Raw genomic sequence first — 15,796 nt, 5'->3', positions numbered from 1 at the left:
TACTGGGACCTCCAAGGCCAGGATAAGAGCTTGCCGAGGGGTTAGGCCGGTGCTGGGGCCAACGAGGCCGGCAGTGGAGCCTGCCGTGAGGCATGACCAGTGCTGGGGCCTCCGAGGCCGGGATTGGAGCATGCCGAGGGGTTAGGCCGGTGCTGGGGCCAGCGAGGCCGGCATCGGAGCCTGCCTTGAGGCATGACCAGTGCTGGGGCCTCTGAGGCCGGGATCGGAGCCTGCCGAGGGGTTAGGCCGGTGCTGGGGCCAGCGAGGCCGGCATCAGAGCCTGCCTTGAGGCAAGGCCGGTACTGGGGCCTCTGAGGCCAGGATAAGAGCCTGTCAAGGGGTTAGGCCGGTGCTGGGGCCAGTGAGGCTGGCATCGGAGCCTGCCGTGAGGCATTACCAGTGTTGGGGCCTCCGAGGCCGGGATTGGAATCCTGCCAAGGGGTTAGACCGGTGCAGGGGCCAATGACCAGCATCGGAGCCTGGCGTGAGGCAAGTTCACTCCTGCGGCCTCCAAGGTCAGGACCAAAGCCAGCTTAGGGGTTTGACCGGTTCAGGGGCCAGCAAGACCAGAACTGGGTCCTCCCATGAGGCAAGGCCGCTGCTTGAGCCAGCGAGGTCTGGATCAGTCCACTGAGTAGCCAGGCCACTACTGGGACCATCAAGAGTGGGATCGGTACTTGCAACGCAGCATGCACAGAGAAATATCGCAGAAAATATAAATCAGACGCTTCTCTTAATCAGCAATAACTAGGAGGAAAAGGGCAACAGGAAGAGGTTGAGCTATAGAAAGGGCCCTATAGTGAAGCAACTAATGTGACCAATCAGAGGGTATGTAATACTGGAGGATGGAGCCTCTTTAAAACGCAGGAGGTACATAAACAAATGTATCAAAGTAAATCACCAAAGAAGTGTGGGATGGAGGGAGGGGGAGGGAATGGGACGGGGGCTGGAGGAGGGCTAATTGGATGATGTGTGCTTGTATATCCTCTCAAGTCTTGTACTCCAATGTGATTGATATATGACTACAATGCACCAATTTAAAAAATAAATTAATTAAAAAAATAAAAAAAATAAAAATATAATAAAATGTTAAAAAAAATAAAATAAAACTAAGGATTCAATCCAGAGGCATTCCAAAAAAAAAAAAAAGATAGTTTTCCCTTCGTTTACTCACACTGAAATGCTGATGAATGGTAAACATGTGGATTTTTATGGGAACTTTCTCTGATGAATATTAGAGTAATTTCTACTGTACTTTCTCATTGGTTTTAAAAGCTAAAGTTCTTTCTCTACATATTCATGGTACCTAAAGGTTATCTTTTTGGGGAAAAGATTACTGAACTCCTGGGCAAAAGTCAGCTGACAGATTTCAGATTATTTTTTTACCTTGAGACCAACCAGATACTTGATGAGATCTAATTTGGACTTGTCTGTGAGTTTTCCATGGAAGGAAGATCCAAGGAGAGAAATAGAGCCTGGATGGGTATAAAAAACAATTGTCCATCCCTTCTTAGGTAGACTGAACACCTTTTTTGTGCACTGTTAAATGGCAGTGGGAATTGGATGGTGATGATGGTGATGGTGTCAGTGAGGAATGTGGAGGTGGTAATGGTGATGATAGTAGTGATGAGGATGGGGATGGTCATGAGAGTGATGATTATGGTGGTGATGATGGTGGTGATGGTGATGGTGGTGATGATGGTGATGGTGGTGGTGATGCTGGTGGTGATGGTGGTGATGATGGTGGTGATGATGGTGGTGATGATAGTAGTGATGGTGGTGGTGATGGTGATGATGATGGTGGTGATGGTGGTGGTGATGGTGGTGGTGGTGATGGTGATGATGATGGTGGTGATGATGGTGATGATGATGGTGGTGATGGTGGTGGTGATGGTGGTGGTGATGATAATGGTGATGGTGGTGGTGATGATGGTGATGATGATGGTGGTGATGATGGTGATGATGCTGGTGGTGATGCTGGTGGTGATGGTGGTGGTGATAATGGTGGTGATGATGGTGATGATGGTGATGATGATGGTGGTGATGGTGGTGGTGATGGTGGTGATGATGGTGGTGATGGTGGTGGTGATGATGGTGGTGATGGTGGTGGTGATAATGGTGGTGATGATGGTGATGATGATGGTGGTGATGATGGTGGTGATGGTGGTGGTGATGGTGATGATGATGGTAGTGATGGTGGTGGTGATGGTGGTGGTGATGATGGTGGTGATGATGGTGGTGTTGATGGTGATGATGGTAATGATGATGGTGGTGGTGATGGTGATGATGATGGTGGTGATGATGGTGATGATGATGGTGATGATGATGGTGGTGATGGTGGTGGTGATGGTGGTGGTGATGATAGTGGTGATGGTGGTGGTGATGATGGTGGTGATGATGGTGATGATGATGGTGATGATGGTGGTGGTGATGGTGGTGGTGATGGTGGTGGTGATGATGGTGGTGATGGTGGTGTTGATAATGGTGGTGATGATGGTGATGATGATAGTGGTGATGCTGGTGGTGATGGTGGTGATGATGGTGGTGATGATGGTGGTGATGATGATGATGATGGTGGTGATGGTGGTGGTGATGATGGTGGTGTTGATGGTGATGATGGTGGTGATGGTGGTGGTGATGATGGCGGTGATGATGGTGGTGATGGTAGTGGTGATGGTGGTGGTGATGATGGCGGTGATGATGGTGGTGATGGTAGTGGTGATGGTGGTGGTGATGATGGCGGTGATGATGGTGGTGATGGTAGTGGTGATGATGGTGGTGATAGTGGTGGTAATGGTATTGATAGTATGATTATAATGATGATGGTAGTGATGATGATAATGATGGTGATGATAGGGATGATGGAGAGATTATGGTGATGATGATGATAATAGTGATCATTGATGGTGATGATAATGGCTATGACAACAATGATGTTGCTTACAATGATAATGATGATAATAAGAATTAGTAATATGATGTTGATGGTGATATTGATGATAAATCAAACATAGAGTAGTTTATATGACTCAAAAAATGCTTGAGTTTAAACTTCAAAAATTCAGTTTAAACCTCAGATTTTGGGTTTAATCTGAATTTTTACATAGCATTGGAAATGGAGGAGATGGCATACCCCATGGTTTCTACAATGTTACCACAAGCAGAAACTTTTCTGTTTGGGAGATAGTTTCCCAGGGAACATGTTCTTGATGTCTCTCTATTTCTGTTAATTATGGTGTCCTTATATTTTCTCAACACTTTAATCATTGTGCCATTTTCCAGATCTCAAAAGTTGTCTTTATTGCAAAGCCTTTGCAACTTCTTACTGTCCATTAATGCCATGACAACAGGATGCCTGGCTTGAATTAACAGCTGGTTTCTAGGAATTAACCCAAAGTCTCCAGGCTAGAGTAATTATGCCTCAAGAGCCAGGTGCATGAGATACTCCTGAGGGTACTTATTTGGGGAGGAGTTAAGTCTCCGCTGCCTTCTCCAGCATGCACCCCGATGAGCTTGATCAGTCCCAGGGCGAGTGTCAATGCTGGTGCAGTCATGGAGACTGCTCCCTCTGGCTCTGTCTTGGCTAATTGCGAGAGGCAGGAGGGAGTTGAAGATGCCACTTCAAGTGGAACAAAATGTCAATCCAACCAGCAACTGCAGGGAGCTGAATTTAAATAATCCGTAGTGGATTTACAGTGTGCCCAAGACAGTGGAAATATGAAATATGAAAATCTTGCCTGCACGTATATACAAATACTCCCTAGTCCATTAGAATATTTTAGTCCCATTCTGATATTCCAGATCATTAGGCTCATCCTTGTAGTCTTTATTAATCTAAAATGTTCTTACCTTTTAGGACTAGTAAGGTAAATTAGGGTAGTAATATGATTTAGGAAGCTTTTGTTCAAATGAATTTTTGATTTTTTTGGGAGAATCAAAAGGAGATGGCAATAAATGACAAAGGAATCCACCCCTAGGCAGCCAGAGATTTATCTAAAAGGCACTGCATGGTTTTTACAATGGTACAGGACACAGAGAGTGAGAGAGAGAGAGTGTGCACATCAAGATAGCAACAATAAAAAGCCCACAAAGTTATAAGAAAAAAAATTCTTAAACACCAAATAAACTTTATATTTTCCAACTATTGCCAGAGGGTATATTGCAAAAGCTTATCTGTGAAGCATTCTGCTCTTTGTTGTCATAATAAAATATATAAAATTTACCAAATAGTAGGTATAGGTAATCTTTGTTTTATTAGATGATGATGATGATGATGATGATGATAGCAATGATATTGAATTATGAGGCTATTAAAATTCATTATCTTACAATGTACAGATATTATATATTGCAGATTTCTGTAAATCAGTAGGCCATCTGACAAAAGGAATTTAAGGAGCTGTACTTTTGATTCCCTGATTTCCAATGGGATTTTCGTTCTATCTCTTGAATGTTTCTTTTATATAAAGAATGGAATTGGCTTAGAGTGAATGTGCTAAGTACTTAGCATATGTATGTAGATAAATATGCAATCCTGTTTCTTTTCATGCACCTTTTGGAAGATAGATAGGAGAATTTAATCTGTTAAATTCTTGGAAAATGGTAGTACCAACTGAATTTTCCACGTTATTGACAAGTCTTACCAAGAAAGAAGAACTTGCAGTGAGGTGGTCGGTTGGCGATTTGGGAGGAGGACAGAAGTTGCTCATTCACAGTGAGGGGACCCAGATCCTTATCTTCTTACATTTAGGATCTTAGCAGAGCAGTCTAGTTCTAGCCCGGTTCTCCAGAGAGACTCATTAGTTGCATCCTCTTTTTTTTTTGGTGGTACTGGGGTTCCTGTTCCTGGAAGCCTTTCTACCTCCGGGCTACATGCCCAGACCTATTTTTTAAAATATATTTTTTATTTGGAAACAGGGTCTCTTAAGCCAGCGTGGCTGGCTTCGAACCTGCGCGATCCTCCTGTCTCCGCCTCCCAAGGGCGGGGATTACAAACGTGCACCACCACGCCCAACTAAGCATCCTCTTTTTTAAGTCTGGATGAAGCCTAGTTCCACCTTGGCAGAAGCTGGTACCCTGATGCTCTAGAGAGTCTCCAAATCTCAACTTTGGCCTAAAAACAAATAATATGTCCTCCTGGTTGTGTGAAGCAAAGTCTTCTGGGCATTCCTATCCATCTTGACCAACATTGGCCATATAGGTCCAGGAAGAATTCAGGATTTGGCAGTCACTGAGTTACTTGAGGTAACTGGAGTAGGGCTGGGTGGAGTGAGATTAGAGACCTTGGTCTGCAGAGGCTGTTGCTGAGGAAGCTTTCTCCCATAGTGTAGACAACACACCAGTAACAGCCTTTTTTTGCCCACCATCATGCTGCAGGTCAGGGGGTCCTACCACAGAGCTCTGGCTGGTCTTTGCAGATACTCTGCCATTCTGTCCTCTCTCCGGAGACCTCTGCACTGAGCCAGCAAGACATAAATGCTTAATCTGGACAGGAGATGATTTAAGAGGGCTTAAATCTGGTGACTTGAAAAATGGCTCATGCTAAGAAAACTACAGATTGTTGGATTCCAGTCCACTCCTTATGCATTAGAATTGCAGTTAAAGAGAGGATGGCAGAGACTTGAATTTGTAAAGACTTCTCAGGTGACCCAGATAAAGAAACCAGTATTGAAAACAACTGAGGCTAACACACCCCTAAGCTTGCAGGCAATATATCTGCAGAATATTATAGGTCAAGTGGCATTGATATCATATAAAGACTCCAGGGTTGGAAATTCTTTGATCTATCCAGACGAGTGTTTTGCTGGGGAAGAAACCCCACGACTCTTGGAATATAGAATTTCTTTAGCTACAGGCATCCTGGGAAAGTTAGGTTCGGTGGAAACACCAGACTCCTCAAGTTGTCTCTTTAACTCAAAGCCCCTGAACCTGGCCCTTAGGAATTTGGGATTTTTTTCTAGCAGACTTTGGCTCACAGGGCTCAGGAAATCCTGGAAAGCTTTGAGCTGTCAGAAAACCTGTGAGGCTGGAGAGGTCCCCAGTGGAAGGCAATTGCTCTGCAGCTGGTGGGAAGCCAGAAAGAGGCTGCTAGAAATTCCAAGTCAGGCTCCGTCTCTCATGGACCTTCTGGGTAGATAGCACTTGCCTTAATGATTGTTTAAAACTTTATAGAAAATTTTCTTATTATGCTATGTTCTGTGTTCATTTGTCCATTAAAGGGAAGAGGAATAATTGAGGCCACCTGCTCAAGTTTCCAAACCTCTTGGACCTCATGCCACAGCTGCATTTATTGATTCTGATGCATCAGAACCTGTTGGGTACGTGTGTGTGTGCAAGCGTGTGTTTATGTGTTCATGTGGTCTCAGGTACACGTGCTTGGCTTGTATACTTATGTGTATAAGCGTGTGTGTTGCATGTATGCATGAGATACAGAGGGAGGGAGAGGGAAAGAGAGAAAGAGGGTGAAAGAGAATGTTTCCAGCTCAGAGGTTAGACTTGCTGCAGGCTCTGTGTGCAGATACCCAGTAGCTCCATGCAGACCAAATAACAAGGAAAAAAGCCAAACAAATAGATAATAATGCTAATAATAATAAAATAATAATAATGATAAAATAAACTAAAGGGATCAAGTTCAAACAGGCAATATGCTGGAAAGTGGGCCAGGCGGTGGATGGAACCTCAGGAAGAGGAAGAACTCCAGTCTAGAACTTCTTTGGCTTGGGCTGAGCTTCCTAGCTTCCAGACTACATTTTCAGTGGAGCAGACAGAGCATGCCTGTGTCCTTGACTCTCTGTGAGCATAACGAAGTCACAGTGACCTTCGGGGACCACATAGTTCCCAGGACTTCATTTAGGAACGTAGACCCTGAGCTGGCAGGATGTCCAGGCTGGGGGTGACTCAGGTTAATCTGTAGGCTAGATGGCGCCAGAGGCTGACCTCTGAAACTCATTCTAACTGGTCTCCTCTGCTTCTCGCTTCAAGTCTCCCTGTAGGTGGTCTTGTCACCACTGACTGTCCTTTTGCCAACTCTGGAAGGAGCTGCTCAGGGGCAAGACCTGGTCACTGTCAATCCCTTATTCAGTGGTCCAGCCTTCCTTAAAGACTGGCGAGGAAAAACACCCCCGAGTGAGCAGGATAAAGAGCGCCCATCCCTCTTAGTGCAAAGTGGGGCTTAGTGAATATCTTCAAACTGGGAACGACAGTGTTAATTCCTGAGCGTTTTCTGCCTCCCTCAGGAGGTGAAAAGGATGCTGGGCAGGCTCTCCAAAGGCCCCTTCTAAGCACAGGAAAGCAGGCCTTCAGATTTCTTTGGCCTTCCTGAATGAATATGGGGAAAGCGATCCATGGCTTTTTTGGCTGAAAAGTCTATGCTACAAAGTCACCAGGTGTCTGCCCCACCCACACTCCTCAGGTGGGAAGATTCAGGGAGACACTAGCTTAGTTTAGAGGCAAAACACGGGCAGTTATAACTTTTTTTTTTTTGGCATATCTGCAGCAAAAAAATGTGAGGGAAACACTTTAGTTTTTTTTTTTTTTTTTTTTCCCACCAGCACCTGCGACTTCTTAAAAGCACCATGAAATAAAAGACATCTGTGTGTGGAGATGAGCCCCGGGGTGCCTCTGAAAATGTATTTGTTTGTTTTTCTAAACCATCAGCATTGCAAGTTGGAGCTGAGGCTGGAGAGGCCACAGTGGGTGCTTGATGTACAGAGACAAGGGGAGCCCAATGACACAGAACTGCCCCTGGGGGAGAGCAGGAAGTCTCAGGCGCTCTCAGCCCTCTCCTGACTCCTGCTGGGGACTCTGGCAGAGGCTGGATAAATTAGGCTAGCCCCAAATGTCTCCTGGGACTTTCTCCCACAGCCAGAGGGCTCCCAGGTTGGATTTTCATGATGTGAAGCCTTTCTAAAGAAAATGATAAGTCCTAGTGTCTGTCTCTTGGGAAATGGACCAAATTTCATAATTTTTATAGGGCAAATTGGTATCTGTAGGCCGAGCTCCAGGGGTATTTACAAGGAGAAGGAGTCAGCTTCACATGGCTTTGTTGCCTTTGTCTTTCTGAAGAATGCACAGGGGTAAAGCCAAGCCCTGCATGACCTCTCTCGCCCTCGGAGGCAGGGCGACATCTGCTTTTCACATTTCTCGCGCCACCCCACCCCTCACCCCTCTCAGCCTCCCGGGGGTGGTTTCTTTAAGTTTCTCTGATATTAAATGGCTTGCCTTTTCTGATTCTCAGTTGAACTTGATTTGCTGCCCCCTCCCCCAAGTGTGGAAATGTCACTTCGAATCACCTTATGGAGAATCTCATCTAAGTAGTCTCCAAAGGGGAATGTGAAGGAGTGGGAGGAAAGCCTGCCAAAGGAGAATGATTTCTCTGGTCTTGCGTCCAATCTGAGTGTTAGAGAAATAGGCTATACATGTGGAATCAACCATCTCCCCCTTCTTTCCCTTTGGTAGAGGTGCTAATCATAAGCCTGCAGTAGTTAAAAACATACTATTCCCTGCCTCCCCAAATGCCCATACCCCACTTTACCTTTGGTGGAAGCACTCATTACAAATATGCCCTACAGCCAGCACTCAGTAAATGTTTGTCTCTTGTTATGGTCAGATACAGAATATCTCCTGAGGGGCTAAGGACTGATACAGTCAAGTCCTGAGGGTGGTAATGTTATCAGTGGATGAACCCATTGTAATGGTCTTACTGGGTGGTAACTTAGGCAGGTAGGGTATGGTCAGAGAAGGTGGGTCCCCGGGGCTGTGGCTGTGGGGATTGTACTTGTGTCTCTGAATCTCCTTGCTTGCTTGTTCTTGCTTCTGGCCCCTTCTCACCATGTGCGAGCAGAGCCCTGCTCTCTCCCTGCCTGAAGGATGCACCACCTTCCATAAGCGAGGAGCAGAGCTTTGAGCACTCACTCTCCGCCCCCACACCTAGTTTCCATCACCATGCCAAGAACTCCAGACCCTGGCCTCACATGAACTGAACCCAGAATCTCCAAGAAACTGTGAGCAAATAAATCTTCCTTACTTTGTGTGGTCATGTGTTTCGGATTATATCACTGAAAATGCTGACCGAGATGTTTCTCCAGACTCTTTTTTTTTTTTTTTTTTGAAGTACTGGGAATGGAGCCCAGGAGCATTTTACCTCCAAGGTATAACCCAAGCCTTATTTTATTTTATTTTATTTTATTTTATTTTGGTGGTACTGGGGTTCCTGGAAGCCCTTCTACCTCCGGGCTACACTCCCAGACCTATTTTTTTTATACTTGTTGTTTGGAAACAGGGTCTCTTAAGCCAGCACAGCTGGCTTCGAACCTGCATGATCCTTCTGTCTCCGCCTCCCAAGCACGGGGATTACAAGCATGCGCCACCATGCCTGGCGCAAGCCCTATTTTTTATTATTTATTTTGAAATAGGGTATTGCTGCTTTGCAAAGGATCCTACTAAGTAGCTGAGGCTGTCTGCGAACTGCGATCCTCCTGTCTCAGCCCCCGAATGCTGGGGTTACAAGCGTGTGCTACCATGCTCGGCTTTCCTGACTTTGATAGAACACCAAAGTAGCCTTCCATGCAAGAAAAATCAGAAGGCCAAAATCCATCCTTTAATAACTGTGCATTATCTATTGTATTTCTATTGGAGATTTTCTCTGAGCAAAGAATAAGCTTTCTGATGTTGCAATATCTTTATTAGAGCCAGATCCCTCATTATATATATATATATATATATATATATATATATACATATATATAAAATTTATTTTTGTGTATATAATATTTTTATATTGCATTAATTTTTACATTTTACATAGAATGAAAGGCAAGTTAACTGTGCTCATATCTGGGCAGTAGAAATACTCTTACAAGTCAGCCACTGTGGCACATACCTATAGTCCCATTACTTGGGAGGCTAAAACAGGAGGATTGCAGGTTCAAGCCAGCCTCAGCAACATAACGAGGCCCTCAGAAACGTGATGAGACCCAATTTCAAAATAAAAATAATCAAATTGGGATGGGGGTGTAGCTCAGAGGTAGAATTCCTCTGGGTCCAACCCCCAGTACTACGAAATAAAAAAAAAGAAATACATTTAAATATATTTAATTTCATTGTCTACAATGGAAGATTTTCCTAGGTCTACTTCTAGAAAGGTTGGAGAAAGAAAGAGAAAGAGGGAGAATGTGTATGTGGGCATGTGTGCATGGTGTGTATATGTACACACATACATCCAGATGCAATATGTATACAGTTAGCATCAACAGTAGAACTTCCTAACAACACTGAGGGGAGGAGTGAGTTAGCATACTTTCTCTGCTATCATGGAGACACCGATGTTATTCAAGACATCAGAGTGAGACCCACACCTGTCCTCCAATCCTGGAACACACAAAGCCCCCACTCTTTGCAGGTGAAGATGAGCAGGTGGGGCGAAGGGCACATGGATGCTTAGATCTGCCCCTCTTCCAGTGATGCATCCTGGCAAAGCAAGCCCTGCTTCAGAGTTCAGTCCTGGAACTTTGTGATTAACCAGGGTCACTGTACTGCAGGGCAACCCTTAGCCCTATCTTTGTTACAATAGCTAGGTGGTGTGGTGATGCACACCTGTAATCCTAGTAATTGGGAGGCAGAGACAGGAGGATTGCAGGTCCGAAAGTAGCCTCAGTAACTTAGGGAACCTCTTCTCCAAAATAAAAATAGAAAGGGCTGGGGTGTAGCTGGGAGGTAGTATGCCTCTGGGTTCGATCCTCAGTACAAAAAAAAAAAAAAAAAAAAAAAGCTGGGTGTGGTGGTGTATACTTGTAATCTCAGTATTTGGGAGGCTGAGACAGGAGGATTGGGGTTCACGGCCAGCCTCAAGTACTTAGTGAGGCCCTTTGCAACTCAGTGAGACCCTGAATAAAGAATAGAAAATAGGGTTGGGTAAGAGGCAGAATGTCCCTGGGTTCCATACCCAGTACCACACACACACACACACACACACACACACACACATACACAAACACACACACACACACACACACACACAAAAGCAAAAAAAAAAGCAAGCAAAAGAAAAAGCTAAACTTTGTTCTGCCCAAAGTTGCGAATAAGGCCACCAGACCATCCGAATTTGCTTCCACCCTGTGTATTTCTCATTTGCTGCCTCCTTCATCCCTCTTTCCGGTCTGGGATATAGGAACTGTGTGACCTATTAGAATGAAGTAACAGAGAACTACGGCAATTGAAAAGCTAATTTTAGACTTCCAGCTACTTTTTGGCCAATGATCTGGGCACTTCAGACGAAGATTTGGGAGGTCTGATCATCTAGCTAATTGTAGCCTCAACCCACTCCCAGCATGTTAGAGCTTCTGCAGTGCACGGTTCCAGCACCAACACAGCCTGGGACAGAGTCCAGGTAGAGGGAAACCGGCCCAGTTTGTTTACGCGAGGCAAATCTGTTGTCTCTTACGGTCAGTGGTGATTTCGTAGGGTGAGTTGAGTCTCGCGTCTCCGCAGGGGGATGTGCTCACGTACAGGTGGAAGAGAATATTGTCTCGAAGCCTGTAGCCTCCCTCCTTTAACCGCACGAAGATGGATTTCTCTGAGTCCTCTCCCCGCTTGCTAGGGACACAAAGAGGATGTGGGTCATTTCATTTATACAAGCCAAACCTCAATTCCTCCAGCCCAGTGAATGCTTTTGTCCAATTCTGGAGACTGCCTAATCCTCCCCTGCCTTTTATTTTATTTTTTTTTAACATTTTATACGTTGTTTACTCTTTGCACAGACACTTTTGGAATAGGAATACAGCAAAGCCACAGGGAAGCAGACATCCCCAGTAGACATCCCACATTCTCACCCTCCCTTAGCATTTGCATTTTCGGTTTATTTATTTATATTTATTTATTTATTTATTACAAAGCCACAAACTACAATTTATAAAATTATAATCCCATGAGTTCCCAAATGCTCTTTATGGCAGTATCTCACGGCCCGCTGTTGACTTGGCCTTATCTTGGTGGGCAACACATGTGCGCATTAAAGACATTTTAAAAAGGGACTTAAAAAAAAAAAGCCTGGGCCAGGTGTGGTGATGCATGCCTGTAAGCCTAGGACTTGAGAGGCCAAGACAGGAGGATCCCAGGTTGGAGGACAGCCCCAGCTACTTAGTGAGACCTTTAACAACTTAGCTAGACCTTGTTTCAAAAATTAAAAAAAAAATATCAAAAGTACTGGGAGTGTGGCTCAGAGGTATAATATCCCTGGGTTCGATCCCCAGTACTAAAAAAAAAAAAAAAAAGAAAAGAAAAAAAGGGGTGCAGTGTGGTGCGCTTGGCCTCCAGCCCAGGTGCATGGGCACAGAAAGGTATTCAAGAGAGGCTGGGGAGGTGTGCACGCCTTTAATCCCAGTACTTGGTAGGCTGGGACAAGACAGGTTCAAGGACAGCATTAGCGAGTAGTGAGACTCTGAGCAAACTAGCAAGACTCCGTTTCCAAGTAAGAAATAAAATCAGGCTGGGGATGTAGCTTAAAGGTAGACTGCCTCTGGGTTCAACCCCCAGTACCACACACACAAACACACACACAAACACACACACACACGTAGCCAAGAATCTGCTTTTCTTCTGCGTCCAACTGAGCCAGGGGAAATCTGGAAAAACCCAACTCACCTAATCTTGGAGGATTCAAGCTTTTTGCTCCCAGAAAGCCTCCCCCACAGCCTTTCAGCTCAAAAGTGGAGAGGCTCCTGCCTCTGTAGAGGTTGGGAGCCCCTCAGTGGGCATCGAGCAAACGGGCTGCGTTTCTTCCCTTTCCCCCCCCCTGGCTTTCAGCGTCTGGTTTTCTGTGACTCTTGCTGTTTTCAGATGTTTTACCCATTGGTGACTTATGCTGCTGGGCTCTAAGATCTCACAGGCAGCAGAACAGACACTCGCTCCCCAGGAAGCCCCTGAGGCACCTGCCCACCACCCATCCAGTGGTTGCCTCTGCCTGCCCTCCACCCAGGATCCCCTCCAGAGGCCCCGGGAGCAGCATGCCCTGCGGAATCTCCCAGTGCGGAGCCTGGCACATGAGGCTCCAACCTCACCCTCTCTTACTGGATTTTTGTAGGCATTGCAGGTCCCCCCCAATGCAGGAAAGAGATGAGGTACAATTGTCATTCAACCCCCTCACCCCACCCCAGCTGGCCCCCCAGCACAGTCAGCTCCTGGTAAATGTTAGCACCATTGATTTTGACACAAACGGGGCACTGGGAAATATTTCTAGCTGAGCTTTGGATAACTGAGGAGAGGAGAAATCCTTCCTCCGATTATGAGAGAGTTCCCTGCCTGGTCTTCTACATTCAGCTCCAGCCGACCTTCCTCCTGACAGTGATGTGATATCCCAGGCTGCCGCACCCTGCGCAGAGGCTCAGATACAAATTAATTGAGTGCATTAAGGTTCTTCTTTTATTCCAGTCTGTTTAGCATATATTTGGGCCTTTCTTTCATTGTGTGGATTCTGCACATGTTAATGGGCATGAGTGAGTCTCGCTTGCCAGAGCCCCCTTGAGAGAGGAGTGGTGCTTCCAAGGATAGGGAAGGACAGTGGGAAGATGGCCGGCAGGGGTCTCTGGCCAAAAGACCCACAGCAATCAAGCCATCCTGGCTAAGTAGCTCAGCCTAGGAATGCGTCTGAGAGAGGTCATGCACTCAAATCCACATTTCTGCTCCTGTGTAACTGTGTTTTAGGGATAGATGCCAGCCCCAGAGACAGGCTGCCTTTCTCTGACAGCCAGAGAAGGATGCTACAAGGACACTGGGAAACTCCAACATTGGAGCACATTTCTCCTTCCTTCCTTCCTTCCTCTCTTTTTTGCAGTACTGGGAATGAAACCCAGGGATATTCTACCTCCAAGCTCTACCCCCAGCACTATTTTTTATTCTTTATTTTGAAACAGGGTCTCACTGAGTTGCAAAGGGCCTCACTAAGTAGCTAAGGCTGTCTGTGAACCACAATCCTCCTGTCTCAGCCTCCCAAATACTGGGATTATAAGCCTGTGCCACCACACCTGGCTTGGAGCACATTTCTTGAGAGCCTCAGCATGCTTAGAGGTGGGCGTGGTGGTGCACATCGAGAATTCTGGTACTTGGGAGGCAGAGACAGGAGGATCACAGATTCCAGGCCAGCCTCAGCAACATTATGAGTCCCTTAGTAGCGTGGTGAGACCTTGTTTAAAAAAAAAAATAGGGCTTATCGTGTAGCATGGATATAAAATACTCCTGGGTCCAATTTCAAGTACTCCCCACCAAAAAAAAAAAAAAAAAAAAAAAAGAACTCGAAGGCAAATGCCATTTCAAAATCTGCCCTTAGCCACTTGTATCTCAGTCTCATTGGCTGAGAACAGTTTAGAGAACGGAGTGCATTCGGGGATGTGGGGTGTAGTGAGAGGTGAGGCCAGGAGAGGATGAGCTGACCCAGGAGGCTGGAAGGTACTGAGTACCTCATCATGTTGGGATCGGCTTGCTTGGGACCTGTTGTTTCAGCGGAAGCAGCCTTGTTGCCCAGGGACACGGCCCAGGAGCAGGAAATAAAATGGCGACCCCTCTGTGAGCCTGGCGTTGGAGAGACGGTCTTGACCCATCTTGCTGAAAGCCTGAACTCTCTAAGAAGTTTCCTTGGCTGAGAAATGTTCAAAGCCAGACCGAGAAGGGAGGAAGGTGGCACTCTCTCCTGCAGAAACGTTGCACTGTGGGGTCCCATTGGAAGCGGATGCAATCTTGTCAAAATTGATCGGAGATGTCACCTTTGACCTGGCCCCTTCTCCGGCTGGAAATGAAAGTTTCCCCGGGAGCAGGTACATTGATCCATGTCCCCTCATACTGTACCTGAACACACTTCCAATTCTATCAATGCACTGGAGGGTTTCAGAGAGCAATAGTTCCATCTCTCAAGAGACAGTGAATTCTTTCCCCTCTCTCTCCCTCCCTCCCTCTCTCCCTCCCTTTTTTTCTTTTTCTTTCTTTCCCCCAGTTTTATTGGTGCACTGTAACCACACATCATGACGAAGTTGAGAGTGATAGAGACATACGTGCACCCAGCACTTGGTGAACTTCCCTCCACACCTACCCCGCTCTGGGCTGGAGGTGGTGCATAGCCGTTTAAAATCACAGTTACAGCTGGGCATGGGGGCACATGCTTGTAATCCCAGCGTGGGAGGTGGAGACAGGAGGATCATGCATGTTTGAAGCTAGTCTCTCTGGCTTAAGAGACCCCGTTTCCAAATAAAAATATAAAAATAGGTCTGAGAGTGTATCCCAGAGGTAGAAGGGTTCCCAGAAACTCCAGTACCACAAAAAAAAAAAAAAAATCACAGTTACAGGGACACAGTTTAAGACAAAATGGGGTGGCTATTCCTTTTGGGGGATAACCTCTGCACTCCCCTAGCTGGCCCTAGACCTGACTCATCTCTCTCTAGCATTTAGAATTTGAGTAGCTTGCTGGGCGTGGTGGTGCATGCTTGTAATCCCTGTGCTTGGGAGGCGAAGACAGGAGGATCGCGCTGGTTCAAAGCTAGCCTTGCTGGCTTAAGAGACCGTGTTTCCAAATTAAAAAAAATTATAAAAATAGGTCTGGGAGTGTAACCCAGAAGTAGAAGGGTTTCCAGGAACCCCAATACCACCACCACCACACACACACACACACACACAAAGAATTTGAGTACCTAGCCCCGATGGCTGTAAAGTCAAGGACTGGCTGTGCCTGGTGACTCATTGATTCTGGGGGCATTTGAGTCTCACAAAGAAAGCTTCTGTATGTGGGTTGCCATGGTGGGCCCCTGAAGGTTTT

The 15,796-nt window shown here is 46.0% G+C and overlaps 1 protein-coding gene across 1 annotated transcript in view; it reads right to left on the bottom strand.

The window, feature by feature from the left end:
• The window catches only part of ADARB2 (adenosine deaminase RNA specific B2 (inactive)), a gene marked incomplete at both ends in the record, with an annotated part of 517,782 nt that overhangs the window by 32,659 nt on the left and 469,327 nt on the right, over positions 1-15,796 (bottom strand). The window contains one exon of the mRNA XM_080717125.1: positions 11,441-11,592. Within this exon, the coding sequence (XP_080573251.1) occupies positions 11,441-11,592 (152 nt within the window). The remainder of the gene's footprint in view (positions 1-11,440; positions 11,593-15,796) is intronic.

The sequence above is a fragment of the Muscardinus avellanarius genome (assembly GCF_963383645.1).
Source record: "Muscardinus avellanarius genome assembly, chromosome: 20".
Lineage (NCBI taxonomy): Eukaryota > Metazoa > Chordata > Mammalia > Rodentia > Gliridae > Muscardinus > Muscardinus avellanarius.
Note: the sequence above shows the minus strand (reverse complement) of the source record. Positions and strands in the feature narration are given on the sequence as shown.